We start from the raw sequence: 21,638 nt of genomic DNA, 5'->3' as shown, positions 1-21,638 counted from the left end.
ACAAGATAAATTTTTGGAGAGGAGTAAACGTAGGAAGGACGAAGGTCTTTCAGAAGAGAGAAGGGCGAGAGAGAAAGGCCAGAGGCTATGGCTAGCGGGTTGCTTAGTAACGGAGGAAATGCGCGCGGCCGACGCCGCCGCCTGCGCACCTGCCACGCCGGAAAGCGAGCCGCGCGGCTCAAGCGCCGTCGGAAGTGCCGAACGAGGTGCGACAGGTGGTCCTGCGCGCGTTCCAAGGGCACGGAGAGGCCGGGTGGCCTGCTCGCCCGTGACGAGCCGTGACGCCTCAATGGTTGCCCGGGCGTGGCTCGGGGGTTCGGAGGCCGGCGGCTCTTCTCTTCGACGCACCTCTTGTCAGGAGTGGGCGGCTGCGACTGCACCTTGGTCGGCCGTCGGGGCCGAGAACCATGAGCCCCGGGGACGCGGGCTGCTCCAACGGGCTGCTGCTGACGGTCGGCTGGCTGCTCCTGGCTGGCCTCCAGTCCGCGTGTGGGACGAACGTCACCGCCGCCCAGGATCCCGGCTTGGCCCGCGAGGGCGAGGGCGAGAGCGAGAATGAGGGCGACGAGGAGGCCGACAGCGAGAGCGAGGCTGAGAATGAAGCCCAGCCTGTGCCTGAGGAGGATGGTGAGGGCGGGAGGCCCCTTGACGGGGGCCAGTTGAGGGCAAAGCCCTGCCCTCCGTGCGAGGACAATGAGAATTATTATCCCTGTTAACATCTGTAGAGATCTCTTGCAGACAGCCTCGAATTTATACTTTTTTCATATGCCTAATGGCCTTGAAGACAATGTGCTAATTCTCCAAGGCCACAGCAAGAAAAACAAGCACGTACATAGACGTTGTTACAGATTTATTGTTAAATATTGCTCTGGACAGGGAAAAAGATGCCCTCCCCCCACCTTTTTTAAGGGGTAGGAGTCGGGGAGTAACCTCTCACCAATGGAAATTATTTTGACTCCTTGCAGTTACATGTTTTCTTTCCCGTTGTAGTTTTGTTTTGTTTGTTTGTTTTTGAAGTTCCAAATTGCTTGATGTCTTCCTCCTTTCCGCATTTGCTCTTTAGGTTGGAACTCAAGAGTTAAGAATTCCCCTCACTGACACATCTTAAACCAAAATGCTGACAAAACTGCCCAGAAGCCCCATGTCAGCTTCATGCAGCTCTGCCCTTGAGCACCTCTGTAGCCTGGTGGTGTAATATTTGTGCATTGAACTTCCATCCACAGAGGAATGGTGGTAGTAGAATACACCTATCAAGGGATCCAACTAGTGGTTTTGTTGGATACCTGTTAACCAAGGGAGAAGGAGCCTGTGCTTGGTCCATAAATTTGCCTTATTCTGCTGGCTTATTAAGCAATAAAACTTGACAAGCTATTATACATATTATATTGGTTAGTAACTCTCATGCTGGGCGGTAGAAGGCCAGTTGCTGGTTTGCAGCCATCTAAAGGAAAAATGATTCCCTTTCCCTGTAAATGACCTGGCCAAGATTCTTTTAATATCCTTGGCAATCTCCTGTCTCCTATACATATAGAATAGGTGCTATATTTATCTGCCTTTCTTTAATTTCCTGATGACAGATAGTGACCTTCAGCGATGGAAAGAAATTATCTGAGGTTAATGGTGGGATGGAGGTTTGCATTGCCTTCATAACATTACATTACAGGGAGCTTGGAGAGGTCCTCGACTTTGGAAATGTGAAAGAGACTAGACAAGAAAACATGTTCTAAAATTTAATAGCTGTTGCTTCACTCTAGTTTTAAAACTAATTGAATTAATTTTAGTATTAAACTGTTCAAGGGATAGTTCTACCTGTAAAATGCTACGGTTTAAGCTAACCCCAGGCAATGAAGTTACAATGCCTTAGATACAAATTAAAATGTAGGCAAGTTACTTATTCTCTCACTGTCTCAGTTTCCTCATCTGTGAACTTTAGGGCGTCGGTGTACCTTTTTGAATTTTAAATCTACGATTTCATGCATAGTTGCTTTTTCCTGGGGAGAGTGAGAATTCAGAACTGTAAACAATTGGAGGTGTCTAAGATTGGAAAATTTCCAGAGTTATTAAAATTTGGCAAAGCCCCTTTTAACCCTCAATGGACCAGTAAAAACATTCATCACTAATTGCTATCCAATGAACATTTTTTTTTCTTTTAAGGCATTTTACAAGTAATTTACAAACGTAAGAATAAAGGGTTAATGAAAACAACTAATTTGAAATTTTAATAAGAATGTAAATATGGAAAACTCCAAACTTTTATTCCATATTTCCTGGTTTTGAAGATGTATATATCCCAAATGGGAAAGATACTTTGAATGTAACCAAATGCTCACTAACTGTTATGCATGAATCTGGAGTGTATCAGTCTTATAAATACTGATTCCGGATTTCAAGTACATCTCTAATAGATTCTAGTTTATTACTTTGTGCATTGTCAAAACAATACTTTTGAAAACTGTGAAGCTTCATATTTTGTTGATGTGAACACTACCTTGTTATTTGCTCCATAATTGCAAAATGTTTTCATTTTAGGTTTATAAACACCACTTAGAATGATTGGTCCAGTGAATTTTATTCATTTCTACATCATCTATTTTCTTTTTAGTCACCTTTGTATACATACCTGCCATCATGATCTGTCCATTTACAAATCTGTTATTAGGTAAATTTTGGTGGATAAACAGCTTTAAAAAGGAAAGAATGTTGTCCATATCCTTTTAGCAAAGCAGTATGGTCCAGCTTCTTTTCAAAAAACATATCAGGATCAAGTCCTTCCTATTGAAAGACTAACTGGGTGAGAATACCATATATCCTTTTCATCCTTAGAAATGTAGTATTAATTGATTCTTGAGTTAGAATTCATCTAGGATATTCATCTAAGTTATCACCATCTCTCATTTTGCTTATGCAATCAATTTCACCATCATCAACATCTGAGGTGCTGCTGTCTGTGTTCATCTTCTGATTCATCCAACAATTGTGAAATTTTTTCTCTGTCAATTTTCTTCTCTTTACCTTTAATGGGCCAAAAAAAAAAAAAAAAATTAAAAAACCTCAACTGTGTCCAATGCAAGCTGAAAATAGACTATCCGAAAGGTGCCTCTAGAGTTCTTTTGTATCTTCCTGAAAGATGATGCAATACTTGGGGCAAAGAAATAAGAAAACAAAAGATGATATAATAGCTATGATTTATTTTACAATTTCATCATCCTTCTAAGGATTTCCAAACTTTCTTCCATTTATTATCTTACTCTTTTTTTTTTTTAAACACAAAGCTGGGAATAATCAATAAGAAGTAATAAAATCCATCATTATGGATGTTTAAATGTTTAAAAATATAGGAAAAATTACTAAAATATGTTAGGTTTATAGTCATACCTCTTATATTCCCCCATACCTTTTATACATTTTATATACATTTACACCTTTTATAAATCTAAGGGTATAGCTATATCTAGACCCTTAGATTTATAGTTATCCTATACCTATATCCTTACATTTATAAAAGGGACCTTATATTTATAGACCTACATAATAATTGCAAAATAGAATGAGTTTCATTCTTTAAAATAAGTTTTACCCTATATGAATAAGACTGTATTTTCTCTTTTTCTTTGGAACACCTCTAAGAATAAAAGTTATGAAAATCAACCTTATATATGAGCTCTTAAAAAAGAAATTCAAAAATTAAAATTGGACTCTGATGGTATATACCAAGAGTTAAAGTGTGCTGTCCAGAATTGAAGAGAACATTCCAGGATCTGGCCAGAACAAAAAGAGTAGGATCATTATCTGCATCATTGTGGATTACAGGCTTTTATCAGTAAAGTCTAAAACCAAGTAGATTTTTAGGGTGGCCTCATCATAGTCTTGACTCCTATTGAAATTATTATTGAAATATCCACTCATTTTCACCTGTTCTATCAAATTAAGACAGCCTATCACATTTTGGGGACAGTTACTTTTCAGCTCTACATGCAAGGCTTATTTCTGTAAGGTTTCATTTTGTTAGGCTTGCATAGTATTCCATCGTGGCATTTTTAGAGCCAGATTTATCTTCAAACATATTTGCTGTCCTTCCTAGTTTTTCAGAATCTCTGAACTCAGCATGATACCAATATTTTCCAGGTCCTTAATAAAAATATTAAACAGGGCAGAGTCCTGTGACACATCATTCCTTACACATTGACACCAATCAGTTAGTTAGCATCAGTGGATATTACTGTTTAATGAGTTACACATAAAAGTTTACTGACATTCAGACCATATTTTTCCTTTTTAACTCAGGTATATAACAGGAAATTTTGACAAATACAATACTGAAGTCCGGATACATGTAATTTCTCTGACCCACCATTATAGGATTCCCAGCAAAAATGGAAGTCCAATTGGTTGATCTAGTGGGCACTCAAAGCCAAAAGGGACTTTAGAGATCACCTTATTAAATCCAACCTTTTTCTGAAGTTAGGAGAACTTAAGTAACTTTCTTAAAGTAGCATAGGTAGTGAATAGTAGGGCTGATTGATTAATTGACTAATAGTTTTTTTAATGGTTTTTGAAAAGAGATTAGATTTAAAAGTCTAAAAGTGTTAACTCATTCTCCTACCTGTGTTTCTATGTTTTAAGATTTGGCTTTTAATTTATATCTCATAATGTGCCAGCAGAAAGTATGCAGGCATTTCAAGGAAAAATGTCAATTCAAAATTGATCATGATAGTCCAAATAATTTAACAAAGTTAATACTGATTTACTTAACATATATATATATCAAGAGCATACTATGTATTCAGAGAACTGTATTTGGTGCTTGTAAGTATAGAATAGCAGTGTTTATGAAGGTATTGTCTTACAGTAATCAGAATAGGAAAAAAAATGTGATGTGCACTGAGTGTGAATGAAGTTATGATTTCTTAAGCGTGTTTATAGAACTAAGTTACAGAATGTTTTCACATATATTCTCATTTAATTCTTGCAAATACTCTCATTTAATTCTTAATCAAATAAGATACGTTCTCCCTTCCGAATTTTTGCAGAAGAGCTAACTAGGCCTAACAGAGTTTATGTAATTTGCTCAAACTCAGCTGATTAGTTGTAGAAGCAGCAATTTGGACTCCAGTTCCATTGCACTTTTCCATGTAATATTATCAATTTAGTATACAATGCTTAAAAAAATAATTCTAACACCTCATGTCATATTTTTTTATATTGAGATATTAGTCCTAATCTGCTATGAAGAATTGGTTATATCCTAGAGCTGGTGGAAATAATGCCAAACTTCAGAACAATTAGAAACAGAGAAACGTGGTTTAAAATCAATAATATTTAACTACTCAAATACATGTATATTCCTAAATTATCCTGCTAAATAAAGTGTTGAAATAAGTTCTTAGAAATAATTTATCATCTTAGCCTTAGAATGTATAGAACCATTCTACAACATAATTTTAATGAACATTTGGTATGAAGACTTATTTTTAGATGGAAATGATGCACTCAAATTTTTTTGAAAAATAGAGAATAGAAAAATTGGGCCTCATAATTGGCAAGCTTTTGTTTCTTTTTTTTTCTCACCTATAGAACTTTAACTCACCTTGTACTGAGCTGATAAAAAAATATTTTTAGTTTATGTAAAAGTTTAAATATAGACCTTTGCAAGGTATTTCCTAATTTAATTCATTACTTTAAAGGTTTAGGATTATTTTGATTTAAGCAATAATAAAAGATGTACTAGGAATGACATTGCTTTTCTGATTTAATAAAACTTAAAAATTATCTGCTTCTCATATGATAAGTGCTTGTATCCCTCATCCTCAAGTAAGAGTTTTCCTATGAAGTTTTCATATGATTAAATAATGTATCTTTGCACTTTATGTTTAGTTTCAAATACGACAGTAGTCAAAGAAGTAGAATTTGGGATGTGCACCGTTACATGTGGTAAGTAGCATAGAGCAGACAAATCAACAATGTTGTATTTTGGGGGGAAGGGAAGGTAAAAACTGGCAATTTTTATTTGTAATTTGTGTACTTTCATTTATCTCTCAAACTATAATTTACACACAAAACTCAAAAGATAAGATATTTTCAGTTCATAACCTCTAAGTCTTATTTTAAGCCAGCTCCCTATATTTTTTTGGCATAAATTGCCTTCACCAAGTAAAACTATCTCACAGATGTTCAGAAGATGAAAGATCTTCCAATGCATCTCAGCAGATGTCTTCCCACACACTGTGTGGCAAATCAAGAAATTTGCCTATTTGTAATAGTCTAGTCTAAATTCTACATTTCTCCAATTCATATGTTATGTCTTGGAGAAAAGAGGTATTAGCTTTGGGGGGAAGATAATATTCAAAACTATGACTTCCTTCTATAATTCCATGAATAGAAATTGGACATAAAATCTCTTACATGGGGGAGGGATTAAGGCTACACGTACTATAAATAGACCAGTGTTTCTCAAACTTAAGTGTTCACCCTGGGTGCCTGCAGGGCTTGTTAAAACACAGACTGCTTGGGGCGCCTGGGTGGCTCAGTCGTTGAGCGTCTGCCTTCAGCTTGGGTCATGATCCCAGGGTCCTGGGATCGAGCCCCGCATCGGGCTCCCTGCTCCGTGGGAGGCCTGCTTCTTCCTCTCCCACTCCCCCTGCTTGTGTTCCCTCTCTCGCTGTGTCTCTCTCTGTCAAATAAAAAAAAAAAAAAAAAAAAAAAAACTTAAAAAAAAAAAAACAAAACACAGACTGCTTGACCTAGCCCAGAGTTACTAATTCACTAGGTCTTTGCAGGAGCCGAAGAATGTGTATTTCTAAACAAGTTCACAAATAAAGCTGATGCTGCTGGTTAGAAGACCATCTTTTGACAACCACTTTGAGAACCTCTATACACTAGCATACTGAGAAGACAATAAATAATTCACAATGAAATTAAGTTTATTCTAAATAGAACTGCCTTGGAAAAAGGATAGTAAAGGGAGGAAAAGACAAAAGCCAAATGGTAAGAAGACAAAAAATCCATGCAGACCTAGAGCAGAATGATTTTTTTTAAAAATTACACCTGAATTATTTATATTTGAGTTAACATATTTTTATTGTGGCAAAATAAACCTAACAGAAGATTTACTTTTTTATCCGTTTTTAAATGTACAACTCGGTGACATTAAACACATTCAGATTGTTGTGCGACCATTGCCACCATCCATCTCCAGAACTTTTTCATTATCCTGAAGTGAAACCTCCATACCCATTAAACACTAACTCTCTGCTCACCCCTCCCCACCAGCCCTTGACAGTCACTATTCTACTTTCTGTCCCTTAAGTTAATTTTAAGCCCATTTTTTACTTTAACTTCTTAGTGGGTCAGAGTCACAAAGTAGAGGAATACATGTAATAAACTTGTGAATATTCATTTGTAATTTACATCTTTCTTTTGCTGCCTTGCAAAGTTTCACAGGTAGAGAATTATTTTTATGGCAATTCTAGTAATTTTTGTTGTATTACTCTATTATTTAAAGATGTGTTTCAGAAATTACATATTCATTCATCAAATGATTTTTTGAATTTTGCCTACTGTGTGCCAGTCATTGTTACAAGTGCTAGAACGAAGCAGAGGAAACCCCTTGCCTTCAAGGAGTTTATATAGGGGCAAAGACAAAAATAATAATAAAGCTGGCCTCATAGAACGAGTTTGGAAGTTCTCCTTCTATTTCTATTTTTTGAAACAGCTTCAGTAGAATAGGTATTATTTTTTCTTTAAATGTTTGGTAGAATTCCCCTGGGAAGCCATCTGGCCCTGGACTCTTGTTTTTTGGGAGGTTACTACTTCAATTTCCTTGCTGGTTATTGGTCTGTTCAGATTGTCTATTTCTTCCTCTTTCAGTATTGGTAGTTTATAAGTTTCCAGGAATGCATCCATTTCTTCTAGATTGCTTAATTTTTTGGCATATAGTTGCTGGTAATAATTTCTAATAATTGTTTTTATTTCTTGGTGTTAGTCATGATCTCTCCCCTTTCATTCATGATTTTATTAATTTGGGTCCTTTCCCTTTTCTTTTGGATAAGTCTGGCCAGAGGTTTATCAATCTTATTAATTCTTTCAAAGAGCCAGCTTCTAGTTTCGTTGATCTGTTCTGTTTTTCTGGTTTATATTTCGTTGATTTCTGCTCTAATTTTTATTATTTCTCTTCTCCTGCTTGGTGTAGGCCTTACTTGCTGTTCTTTCTCCAGTCCTTTAGGTGTAAGGTTAGCTTGTGCATTTGGGATTTTTCTACTTTTTTGAGAGACGCTTGGATGGCTATGTAGATCCCCTTAGGACCACCTTTACAGTATCCCATAGGTTTTGGACCGATGTGTTTTAACTCTCATTAGTTTCCATGAATTGTTTAAGATCTTCTTTAATTTCCTGGTTGACCCAATCATTCTTTAGCAAGATGCTCTTTAACTTCCAAGTATTTGAGTACCTTCCAAAAAGGATTATTCACCATGACCAGGTGGGATTTATTCCTGGGATGCAAGGGTGGTTCAACATTTGGAAATCAATCAACGTGATAGAGCACATTAATAAAAAAGACAAGAACCATATGATCCTCTCAATTGATGCAGAAAAAGCATTTGACAAAATACAGCATCCTTTCCTGATTAAAACTCTTCAAAGTATAGGGATAGAGGGAACATACTTCAATATCATAAAAGCCATCTATGAAGAGCCCACAGTGAATATCATTCTCAATGGGGAAAACAGAGCTTTTCCCTTAAGGTCAGGAACATGATAGAGATGTCTACTCTCACCACTATTGTTCAACTTAGTACTAGAAGTCCTAGCCTCAGCAATCAGATAACAACAAAGAAATAAAAGGCATTCAAATTGGCAAAGAAGAAGTCAAACTCTCTCTTCACAGATGACATAATAATCTATGTGAAAAACCCAAAAGACTCCACCCCCAAGTTACTAGAACTCATACAGCAATTCAGCAATGTGGCAGAATACAAAATCAATACACAGAAATCAGTTGCATTTCTATACACTAACGATGTAACTGAAGAAAGAGAAATTAAGGAGCCAAGTCCATTTACAATAGTACGAAAAACCATAAGATACCTAGGAATAAATGTAACCAAAGAGGTAAAGGATCTATACTCTAGAAACTACAGAACACTTATGAAAGAAATGGAGGAAGACACAAAGAGATGGAAAAACATTCCATGCTCATGGATTGGAAGAATAAACATTGTTAAAATTTCTATGCTGCCCAGAGCAATCTACACTTTCAATGCAATCCCTATCAAAATACCACCAACATTTTTCACAAAGCTGGGACAAACAATCCTAAAGTTCGTGTGGAACCAGAAAAGACCTTGAATTGCCAAGGGATTGTTGAAAAAGAAAACCAAAGCTGGGGGATCACAATGCCTGACTTCAAGCTATATTACAAAGCAATAATCATTAAGACAGCATGGTATTGGCACAAACACAGACATATAGATCAATGGAAAAGAATAGAGAGCCCAGAAATGGACCCTCAACTCTATGGTCAACTGATCTTCGACAAAGCAGGAAAGAATGTCCAATGGAAAAAAGACAGTCTCATCAATAAATGGTGCTGGGAAAACTGGACGGCTACATGCAGAAGAATGAAACTGGACCATTCTCTTACATCATATGCAAAGATAAACTCTAAATAGATGAAAGACCTCACTGTGAAACAGGAATCCATCAAAATCCTAGAGGAGAACATAGGCAGTAACCTCTTTGACATTGGCCTCAGTGACTTCTTTCAAGACACGTCTCCAAAGGCAAGGGAAACAACAAAAATGAACTTTTGGGACTTCATCAAGATAAAAAGCTTCTGCACAGCAAAGGAAACAGTCAAAACTAAGAGGCAACCCATGGAATGGGAGAAGATTTTTGCAAATGACATTTCAAATAAAGGGCTGGTATCCAAGATCTATAAAGAACTTCTCAAACTAAACACCCAAAAAACAGATAATCTAGTCAAGAAATGGGCAGAAGACATGAACAGACACTTCTCCAAAGAAGACATACAAATGGCTAAGAGACACATGAAAAATGTTCAACATCACTAGCCATCAGGGAAATACAAATCAAAACCACAATGAGATACCACCTTACACCAGTTAGAATGGCCAAAATTAACCAGACAGGGAACAACAAATGATGCTGAGGATGTGGAGAAAGGGGAACCCTCTTACACTGTTGGGAATACAAGTTGATACAGCCATTTTGGAAAACAGTGTGGTGGTTCCTCAAGAAGTATAGAGCTATCCTATGACCCAGAAATTGTACTACTGGATATTTACTCCAAAGATACAGATTAGTGAAAAGAAGGGGCACATGCACCCCAATGTTCATAGCAGCAATGTCCACAATAGCCAAACTGTGGAAGGAGCCAAGATGTCCTTCAACAGACAAATGAATAAAGAAGATGTGGTTTGTATATACAATGGGACATTACTCAGCCATCAGAAAGGATGAATACCTACTATTTGCATCGACATGGAGGGAACTGGAGGGGATTATGCTAAGTGAAATAAGTCAAGCAGAGAAAGACAATTATCATATGGTTTCACTCATATGTGGAACATAAGGAATAGCACGGAGGACCACAGGGGAAGGGAGGGAAAACTGAATGGGAAGAAATCAGAGAGGGAGACAAACCATGAGAGACTCTTGACTCTGGGAAACAAACTGAGGGTTACAGGAGGGACGGGGGGTAGAGGGGTGGGGTAACTGGGTGGTGGGTATTAAAGAGGGCATGTGTTGTGATGAGCAGTGGGTGGGCATTATCCACAACTAGTGTATTGTTGAACACTACCTCAAAAACTAATGATGTAGTATATGTAACTGAACATAATATAAAAAAACAAAAAATAATAATATTAAAACATGTAATATGTCAGATGGTGATAAATTCTAAGGAGAAAAATACCTTAAAAGGCAGCATTTTACATCTAAAATATTTTAAAATATTTAAAAATATTTTCAGTTTAGGGGCGCCTGGGTGGCTCAGTCAGTTGGGCGGCTGCCTTCGGCTCAGGTCATGATCCCGGAGTCCTGGGATTGAGCCCCACGTCAGGTTCCCTGCTCAGTGGAGAGCCTGCTTCTCCCTCTCCCTCTGCCTGCCTCCCTGCCTGCCTCTCTGCCTGCCTCTCTGCCTACTTGTGCACTCTCTCTTTCTCTGTCAAATAAATAAATAAATAAACCTTAAAAAAAAAAAGATGATCACAACCTTATAATAAAGTACTTCTGAGCTCAATAAAAAAAATTAAAAAAAATATTTTCAGTTTATAACAAGTAGAGGAACAAAAAGCATTTTGGTGAAAATTCTATTGAACTCTCAAAACAATATTTTAGCAGTCAAAAAGTTTTCTTTTCTGGAATACCCAGGCAGATTTTTAGTGTTACTTGGACTTACAGAAAGTCTCACACCTACACACATCATCGCAATGAACTGTATTTGGCTAAATAAATTCATAAATAAACTTGCTTGGAAAATATTTATACATTTCAGAATAAGGCTGTGCATCTAGAGAGGTACCTTTTATAAATTCAAGTGGAGCTGTACTGTAGGCATTCTTAGGCATCTCTTTTAATCAAAAGAGATCTTTTCTCAAAGAATACACTTATGATGAGCACTGAGTAATGTATAGAATTGTTGAATCAATATATTGTACCCCTGAAGCTAATATAACACTGTATGTTAACTATACTGGAATTAAAATTGAAAAATTAAAAGTAAAAGAGATCTTTCCTCTTCCAACATTTCATTTCCTTATCTCATGTAGAGTCCTCTCCCTTGCTACTCAGTTTGGTCCACAGACCAGCTGCGTCAGCATCGCCTGGGAGCTTGTTAGAAATGCAGAATCTCAGAACCTACTTCAGACTTAATGAATCAGAATTTTGCCTGTTAATAAGATTTTGAGGTGATTGCATGCACTCTAAAGTTTGAGAAGCACTGTTGTAAGTCATCTCTAGACTTCAACTCTCCCTTGCCCTCGAGAATGGGTTTATAATTAACATCTTTAGGGGCTGAAAGAGGGAATCTGGTAGACAAGGAAATCAAGATGGACTTTTCCTTAGCCTGTAGCTACACTGTCTTATCACAGGTCACTTAACATACGGTGTGTTTTGCATGATAGAACATTTTATCATGTTCCTCAATTCTGGTAATGAAAAGCAAACCTAATGGAGATCTGAGATCTGTTAATAAAGACTTGATTTCTTGTTGTAAAAAAAAGTGCGGTAATTCTCAAGAGAGTGTCTTGTTAGAAATTGAGATTTGGTCATTAATAGTTTGTCCTCATATTTAATAGAGAGACTTTACTAATTTAAATATTAAAAAGCATCATTTATATTTTAAAATGTGATTTTTGGAATGTCCTCCAGAACTCCAAAACCATTTCTAAAACTTCTATGTCCAGACAAATTTGGGAGACCCTGTGTCCTACTATATTTCGTCAAATCTAAGACTTTTGTCAGCTATGAGAAGCATATTTTATGCACCTCTAAAAAAGAAAAATGCTGCCAAGTTGTCACATGCTGTCAATTCTAAGATAAATTCTGATTTCTGATTTCAAAGATGTTAAAATGTAAAAATTTTACATCTTAGATCTATGAAACTTTACACACAATAGCTCATTAATTTACTAGCATATTAAAAAAAAAGTTCCCCCAAAATTCTGTAATAAAGAGGACACTTTGATTTTATTTAATGTATCATTTTCAAATGTGTATAATTTTGGAATCCTTTTTCTTATGGTAACAACTAGAGGAACCAGTGTTTCATGTAACTCACTTTGGGAAATGCTGTTTTATGAAATAATTCAAAATGAGGGACATAAAAATATTCTAAGCATTGTCACTCTGAATTTAGGAATTTAACTTCTGAAATTAGGAGAAAAGTCTCAAAAAAGACCTAGATGGAAAAGTAAAGAAAGAGGAATGAATTTTTCTTAACATTTGCTGATTTCTTTTACCAAAGGTGTTGGTATTAGAGAAGTTATACTAACAAATGGATGCCCTGGAGGTGAATCCAAGTGTATTGTACGGGTGGAAGAATGCCATGGACCAGTAGATTGTGGCTGTGAGTTGGACTCTGCATTGGAGGGAGATGGAGGGGAAGAGTTTACTCTGTGGAAATAGCCTTAACCTCAGGTTGCCATGGGTGGAAGGAACTGATCAATTGATATACTAAAAGGGAATTACAATAAAACTTAAAATTCCACTTCTCTAGACAGTTATACCTCCTAGTACCTTTCTGCCTTCGCTTTACATTTTTCCGTGATGTCTAAAATTTAACGTATATTCTCCATAATACACTGGAACCTTATTGTACTCAGGGATTGTGGTCAAGTCTTTCCTATAGTGTAACACTCTTAACATTTTGGTAATGACATTTTATCAGTAGATTGGCAAACTTTAAATTGGGAACTTTGAAAGCTGTTCTATATCATATTACACTACTGGGGTGGGGGGTCTCTAACCAGTAAATTGAAAGCCACTAGCAGGTCTCAAAGTTTAATCTAATAGATCACTAAATTGGTTGTCCTTGCTATTTATTCTGCCAAAGGAACACACAGCTATGGTATGTCCCACCTGCTTCTTTTGGTGACTTTACTTTGCATCCATCACTCCTCTCTGCTCTTCTACACTCAAACCCTCAATAATAATTTTGAGAACTTCCAGCATATAATTGATTTTAAAACCAAAAGTGGCTTTTAAAAGTAGCTTTTTTATAAAGCAATTTATCATGCCTAATGGTATATATGAATTTAATTCTTCTTTTTTTTAGGGGGTAGACCAGTTTCAGAAAGTCTTGAAAGTGTTAGACTGGCATGTATTCATACATCTCCTGTAAATCGTTTCAAATATATATGGAAACTTCTAAGGCCAGACCAAGTAAGTAATAAACGTATGTAATGTGGTGCTTTCTAGTGAGTGATAAAATATGTTTCCCAGTGCTTGATGGCTATCAGAAAACCCTCTCTTTAGAAGCAGTTTGCAAAAATGAAGTTAAAAGTCTTATTTGTTATTATTGAGATTTTAGTTTAATTGAATTTTAATGCAATAACAATTGCATTATTAAGTGGGGCTAAAACTTTACATATGTCTTGGGGTCAGCTATTATCAGAACTTAAAAACATCCCTTTTGGGGGTGCCTGGGTGGCTCAGATGGTTAAGCGTCTGCCTTCGGCTCAGGTCATGATCCCAGAGTCCTGGGTTCGAGTCCCACATCGGGCTCCCTGCTCCTTGGGAGTCTGCTTCTCCCTCTGCCTCTCTCTCTCTCTCTCTCTCTCTGTCTCTCATGAATAAATAAATAAATCTTTAAAAAAAAAAAAAAAAAAAAACATCCCTTTTATATAAAGTATTCTATTTTGGAAGCAAAGTTTTCATTTGTATATATAGGAATTGTATGATGATAATAGTAGCTAACATTAATGGAGGGCTTATTAAATATCAGACATACCTCAAGTACCACAGTTTCTTTTAACCCACATAACAATCCATGAGGTAATCCTTATCATTATACCCATTTTACAGATAAGCAACTGAGAAGCAGAGAGTACCTTGTCCTGGGTCACACAGGCAGAAGTGGTAGGGTTAGTACTTGATGTCTGGACTGTCTGACTCTAAAATCCATGTGCATAATTAAAAAATCCTAGACTGAGAGACAATGACTGTTCTTTTGTTATGGGAAATAAATTGTTTCCTGATCTTAAGTTTACATAAAGAATGTTGGTACTTTTTTTTTCCTTTTTAAATAGCAACCCATTATCCTTGCAAATGATTCAGCAATCCTGGAAGTACACAGAGAAGTTCATCCCTTGGCTTTTGAGTGTACGACCTTGGATAATAATGAAATAATAGCATCTATTAAATTCACAGTCTATACAACAAGTGGTAAGTGCCCAGTAATGTTTTGGTTTGCTTATATCAAACTTTAAAAAGCATCAGAATCATGTGGAGGGCTCGTTGAAACAGACTGATAGACCCACTCCCAGAGTTTCTGATTTAGTAGATCTAGGGTGGGCTGACACAATAGTTTGCATTTCTAACAAGTTCCCAGGTGTTGATGGTTCAGAGAAAACCTTTGGAAAACCACTGGTTTATATCATTTAGACTTTCTGCAAGGTGGTGCTTAATTTCTTTTTCACAAAGTAGAGTCAGATGTGTTTCACTTTGGGAAACTTGGTGCATTCCTGCAGCATCTCCAAAGAACAGTCCTCTAACTTGAATTAAATTCTCTTACTTCTATCACAAAAGTGAAAATGGATACACGGAGTCCTCATGGATACTTAACAAAAGTTTTGATACAATAAAATAATAAAATTAAGAAACATGTGTCAAAACATGGCTCTTTAAAAATTATTCATTTGAAGACAATATTTTTTGATGAAATAATAATGCAGTCCTCAATATATGTCACAAAAGACAAATCTTGTCCTGAATATAATATTACATGTTAGAAACTGTGCTTCCCTTGCAAAATGGATCCATGTTCATGTCCTTTCAGTTTAGACTATGATGTCTAATATATCCAGTTATTTCTTCTTGTTTATTTTGCTCTTAACCATTTTATTATGGTTGTCATTGTTGTTGAGGGTATGAGGGGGTTTGGTCACAAGTTCTTTTGAGAATCCAATCAAGACTCAGGAAGCTTTTCCCAGAAAAATACCCACATAAATAAATAGGCCAAAAGCTTCCTGCTATTTTAAGAGAATTCATGGATTTCTTGAAGTTTTCTCAATCTCCAAGTAAAGAATTTATGCTATAGTTTAGAGATACCATACAGCATAACACTGTCTATTAAAATGGAAATAAGCTAAAGTGTTTCAGGGAAGACTTTTCAAAATACACTCTAAGTTTCTTTAGTGTCTTTACTGTCTTTAAAAAAAACATTTATGGTGAAAGCTAATAATCTTACTCTTATGTTGAGATATCAAGTGTTATTAAAAGGATAATTTCAATAAAGTGCTAAAAAAGGCAAGAAAGGACCAAACCTCATCAAACTAAAAAATATCTCAGTGAGTACTAGTTCAGGGTATTAAAGGTTTTTGGGGGCCATTCTCAGTTTTTGTTCCCACAGCCTAGTCTTTGTTAGGACCATAGCTCTTCCTGTGATTAGAAGTCTTTTTTAAAAATTTTATTTTATTTTATTTAAATTCAGTTAATTAACATATAATATATTATTAGTCTCAGAGGTAGTGTTCAGTGATGCATCAGTTGTATATAACAACCAGTGCTCATCACATCACAAGCCCTCCTTAATGCCCATCACCCAGTTACCCCATTCCCACCACCCCCCTCCACTCCAGCAACCCTCAGTTTGTTTCATAGAAGTCAATATGCATTTGATAGTGTGAAAGCTAAGCTAGACATTAATGATACTTAAATGAGACAAAGTTGACTTCTCTCTTGTAGCAGTCTAAGGCTGGTGGGTTAGCTCTGCCATCTCAGTACATGGTCTGGTTAAATGACAAAATGTTTTTAGAACACTTTGGTATCAATTAGTTTCTTTTAAAAATGACAATTGGGAATACCACTGTGAACGACCCTTTTGGCTGTTTGGACATCAAAGAAATATTTTGTCTATAAATATCAACACAATATGGTACTGGCTTGAAACAAGTACACAATTGAAATATCTTTAGGGTAAATATGGTTTAGTTAATGAAAATTTCCCATCCATCCCCTATACATCAGATTTTTCACTTCCACAATAGTTGTCTTTATAGTTAGGCTTTATTATGGATTGAATTGTGTCTCCCTTCTCAAGTCTTAACTCCCAGAAACTCAGAATGTGACTGTGTTTGGAAACAGGATCATTGCAGATGTAATTTGTTCAGCTAAGACAAGGTCATACATACTAGAATAGAGTGGGCCTTTAATTCACTATGACTGGTGTCCTTATAAGAAGAGGGAAATTTGGACACAAATACAGAATGAGAGAAAAGAGAATGTCATATGAAGACACAAAGACACACAGGGGGAAGACAGACATGTGAAAACAGAGGCAGAGATTAGAGTTATATTGCCATAAGCCAGGGAACATCTGGGGCCACCAGAAGTAGGAAGAAGAAAGGAAGGACCACCCCCAGAGCCTTTGGAGTGAGCATGGCCTTACCAATACCTTGCATTCAGATTTTTAGCCTCTAGGACTATGAGACAATAAATTTCTGTTGTTTTTAACTCACCCAGTTTGTGGTACTGTTATCATGGCCCTGGAAAACGAATGCAAACATAAGCTTAGTTTCTTTAAGTGAGAACATCGAAATTCAGCCTATTTTTCATTAAGAAATTCCAATAGGAAATGCAGCCCATTTTTTTAGATATAAAAGTAATCTAGATATAAAAGTGATCCTTGCAAGAAGACTACCCTTGAAATAAAGTAAAACCTTTCTACCTCTCACTCTTCATTCTCTCTTGGCTAGTATTGCAGGGTAGTGAATAAATGGAAAGGAATTTTGCATTTCTTCTTCTTGGGTTTTAATCCTAAAAGGTGTCTTTCATTTGAGCTTAAAAAATCTCACTGCTTCTGTAAATCTAAAATTATCAAAAACAAAAAGTTTTTAAAAATCCAACAATGTTGGAATATAAATATGATGTGATTTCTCTCTCACACTTGGAACTATTTAGTGAGATCACTAATTAAGTTTATAGCACTAGAATTACTAAGGAAAATGAAAACTTGTACCCCATGGTGTTTAAAGATTAAGGACAAAAATCCAGACAAGCAGCTGAGATTGCCCATACAGGAAACTACTTCTAATAGAGTGGTACTTACCAAAATTAAAATATTACAATATATAAAACAGCTTGCACAAATCATTAAATGGTTTGAACCGTTTAATGAACATTGGTTTACTTATCTGTGTAATTCAGTAGTTGCATCTAGTGATCTCTCTGGTCCTTCTCCACACAAATTCTTTATGATCCTATGATTTGGGGGACTGGGAAGAACCACAAGAAAGCTATATAGTTGGTAAAGTAAGTAATATTTGATGTAAATTGGCTTTTCACCAATTTACAATGTAGCAGTGTTATAATACATATGGTAGACTGGCTTGTCTCTTTAATAGCCTTATTTGCAGGAAGAGCAGAAAGATATGGGAGAGAATGTCTGATTTAAAAGTATTGTGTGGATATTTGTATAAAAAATAAACTTCAAACCCTATCTTACAACATATATAGAAATTAGAGATATGTCATAGTCCTAAATATAAAAACTAAAACCATAAAGCTTTAAAATGGAAACCGTAAAGCTTTAAATTAGGAGAAAATCTGCATGATACTGGAATAGGCAGGGTTTCTTAGTTATGACTCAGAAAACAATCACCATAAAAGGGATAAATAAAGCTTCATCAAAATTAAAAACTTCAGCTCATTAAAATAAATCATTAGAAAAATGAGAAGGCAAGCCAAAACCAGAGAGAAAAAAACTCACAAAACATATAGTATAACCAGTACAATCAGTTTGGACAAAGATCTTACAGTTTCTTGGAAAACTAAAGTATACCTCTACCCTATGATCCAGCAGTTCCACTCTTAGGTATTTATCCAAGAGAAGTGAAAATGTATGTTTGCAGACAACTTGCATAAAAATATTCATAGTAGTTTATTTATAATAGCTTAAAGCTGCAACAGCCTAAATGTCCATCAATAGAAGAATGAATAAACAAATTGGAATACTAATCATCAACAAAAAAGAAAAACTATTGATAAATGCAACAGTATGGGTCAATCTTTAAAACAGGCTGAGTAAAAAAGCCTTACATGAAGGAACACATAGTGTATGTTTCCATTCCTATAAAGTTCTAAAATAGGTAAAACTAATCTGTAGTGGAAAAGAAAATCAGTAGAGTAGTTGCCTCTGGAGGATGGGTCAGGAATTAACTGGGAAGGGCTCAAGGGAGTTGATGAGGTATAGCAATATTCTGTGTCTTCATAGGGTTTGAATTACATATGTGTGTTTGCATTTGCCAAAACTAAATAAATGTACATTTAAAATCTTTGTGCAATTTATCGTAAATTTTACCTCGAGAGAAAAAATATAAACAAGTATTGAACTTGTTTGATATGCCTGTTGAAGATTTTTATGGGAAGTATGCAGACATTAGCAAATTATGTTGAGATGCATTGAAAAAATAAGATGAATCAACGAATTTGTAGAAGGATGGATAAATGGATAGTAAAATGTTGATGGTAGTATCTGGGTGGTGGGAGTACAGGATGTTCATTGTTAAATTCTTTCAACTTTTCTGCATGTTTGAAAAGGACATTTCAAAGGTGATGAGCAAGTTTACTAATAACTTTCTTTCCACTAATTCTTTCTGTGTCTTTTTTTAGAGTTGTTTTTTAGATATAAAATTTCGATTTAGATATCTCTCTCTTTTTTTTTCCCAGTAGTAATAATCATCAGGTGTGTGTTTTTTCTCTAGAACTGCAAATGAAAAGATCAAACCGACCAGACACTGATGCAGTCCTAGTTTTTGTGCTGACCATAGGAGTTATTATCTGTATATTCGTGATCTTTATACTGATCTTCATAATTATAAACTGGTAGGTGAAGGGCTGAACTGAGTCATCACCCTTGCTTGATGTCCTCCTTGTTGTCCCCCCCTTGTTTGATGAACCCCAAGCCCTGCCCATGACACATCCCACACGTGTCTTGTAACAATCCAAAACCCTATATACCTCCTGCAACTATTCTACTTCAGGTTACCTGAGCTCATGACTTGCTTCTCACCACGAGAGAGATTTAAGTACAATTTTTATAATTTTACATAGTAATCGATAAAAAATAAAAGAATGTTTTGAATGAATATGTGTTTTGTTCAGTTGTAGTTCTCACAACTCTAAAACTTGGTTAGTGTAACCTACTCTAATTCATTTTTTTAAAGAATATTTCTAATACTTACATGAGTTTACACCCCTGGTACAGTCTGAGGACTCGTCTACTATCATAAATGCAGTGGATGCACCGCAAACTAAAAATAAATTGTGACTAAGGAGGCACTTCTAATTATAGAAAATTATATACATCTACTTAGTTTTGGTTTTCAGTTCTTAATGGATTTTTGTTTTGTTTTTGCTTTTTCTCCAGGGGGGCAGTCAAGTCTTTCTGGGGAGAAAAAGCCTCAACAGCTGAGATACACTCTGAGCTGAGTTCAACAAGATACAAAGATTCAACTTCTTTTGACCAATCACCAGCAGAAATACCTGGAAATGAAGATGATGCTTTAAGTGAATGGAATGAATGATATATGGATGATATAAAAGAAACCAAAGTAGAGTAGAGCATATCAGATTCATTACTATAAAAATAAAATATATGGTGAAATACTTTAATAATATTGCAAATGATTTCCCACAGTCTAAAGGTAATATAATATGAGAAGGGGCTGTTTTAGTTAGGGTATCTTTGCGACGGAGTTCTCAAAAGTTAATTTGTTCTCAACATTTGCCATGTCAGATAATTACTTGGTAACATTTACCTAGAGGTACACACACACACACATAATATTCTAAACACATTTTTGATCAGTTCAATCACTTCAAGGTGATGTGCCTGTTTTGTCCCAAATAAGAAAAATGTAATATAGAAGATGCCTTGCATATTAGACTTTCTCCCTTCTGGGAGCACTGAGTTGAACAACTAAAGCAAATCATAATTGAGAATTTCTGCAGGGCATGTGACATACAAAGAATCATTTGTAAGACATGAAATAATAATAATAACAGCAACAACAACCACCAACACTTGGTAACTACTATGTGCCAAGCATCCCTCAAAGCATTTTACATTATTTTAGGTAATGTAACTAAGATTGTATATAAGAAATTTGTGAGGAGGAACTGGGGTGGAACTTGGAGATGGCTGAGTAAATGATATAAATTTAACATGCCCTGTATTTCTCACAGAAAAAATAAAATAAGGACTTTTGAATGTCCACTGATAACCTTCATTATGCTTGGTATACAGGTAATAACATCTCAAAGCCATTATTTATTTCTGAACGTCATCACTGTCATTTTGTGCTGTGTCATTATGTGATACAGCTTTGGCCAACTATCATGCAAGATGCCAAGGCACTAGACAATTTGATTTCATAGACTTATCAGAAATTAATTTTCAGAGGTTATGGTAGTAGCACAAAATACACTTAATTTTTTATAGATGAATTCTATGCCAACTTTGTTGCTCTTATTACAAGATTTACCTGATGACAGCATTAACTCTGCCCATCTGTGAAGAAGACACTGTAAATGGGCATTATTGTATATGTCCCTCTAGTAGCCTAGAAATAGGCTGTGTTGTGGAATTATCCATGCTTTCTATTTTCTATTTGTATTTGAGAGAAGCAATGGAGAATTGGCTGGAAAATGACTGTTATCTATTATGGGAATTCCACTAGAGACTTCAAAGTGAAAAGAAATTGTTTTAATAAAATCTTCCAAAATAATTGTGGTTTTTTGGTGACATCCCTCTTCTTCCTAGATAAGTGTGAAAAAGAAAGTCAGCCTTCCTTATTTCTTATTCCTGATTAAATATGGCATAGGTGCTGAACATTCTTGAATGGTTATTATTATCCTTATTTTTAGAACCATGAATAGCAGTGGTTTCTAACTATATT

General features: G+C 35.8%; 1 protein-coding gene across 1 annotated transcript; it reads left to right on the top strand.

Moving 5' to 3' along the window:
• The first annotated feature begins 245 nt into the window (after positions 1-245).
• SPACA1 (sperm acrosome associated 1) lies at positions 246-21,364 on the top strand. Its single transcript, XM_027602820.2, has 7 exons — positions 246-627; positions 5,875-5,931; positions 12,986-13,087; positions 13,796-13,902; positions 14,769-14,904; positions 19,443-19,563; positions 20,108-21,364. Exons 1-7 carry the CDS (start codon positions 408-410, stop codon positions 20,262-20,264), a joined length of 900 nt encoding a protein of 299 aa, XP_027458621.2. The 5' UTR covers positions 246-407; the 3' UTR covers positions 20,265-21,364.
• Positions 21,365-21,638: the final 274 nt, after the last annotated feature.

Source organism: Zalophus californianus, chromosome 7, assembly GCF_009762305.2.
Source record: "Zalophus californianus isolate mZalCal1 chromosome 7, mZalCal1.pri.v2, whole genome shotgun sequence".
In the NCBI taxonomy this organism is placed as follows: Eukaryota; Metazoa; Chordata; class Mammalia; order Carnivora; family Otariidae; genus Zalophus; species Zalophus californianus.
The sequence above is the reverse complement of the archived record's forward strand: the minus strand, read 5'-3'. Positions and strand labels throughout refer to the sequence as shown.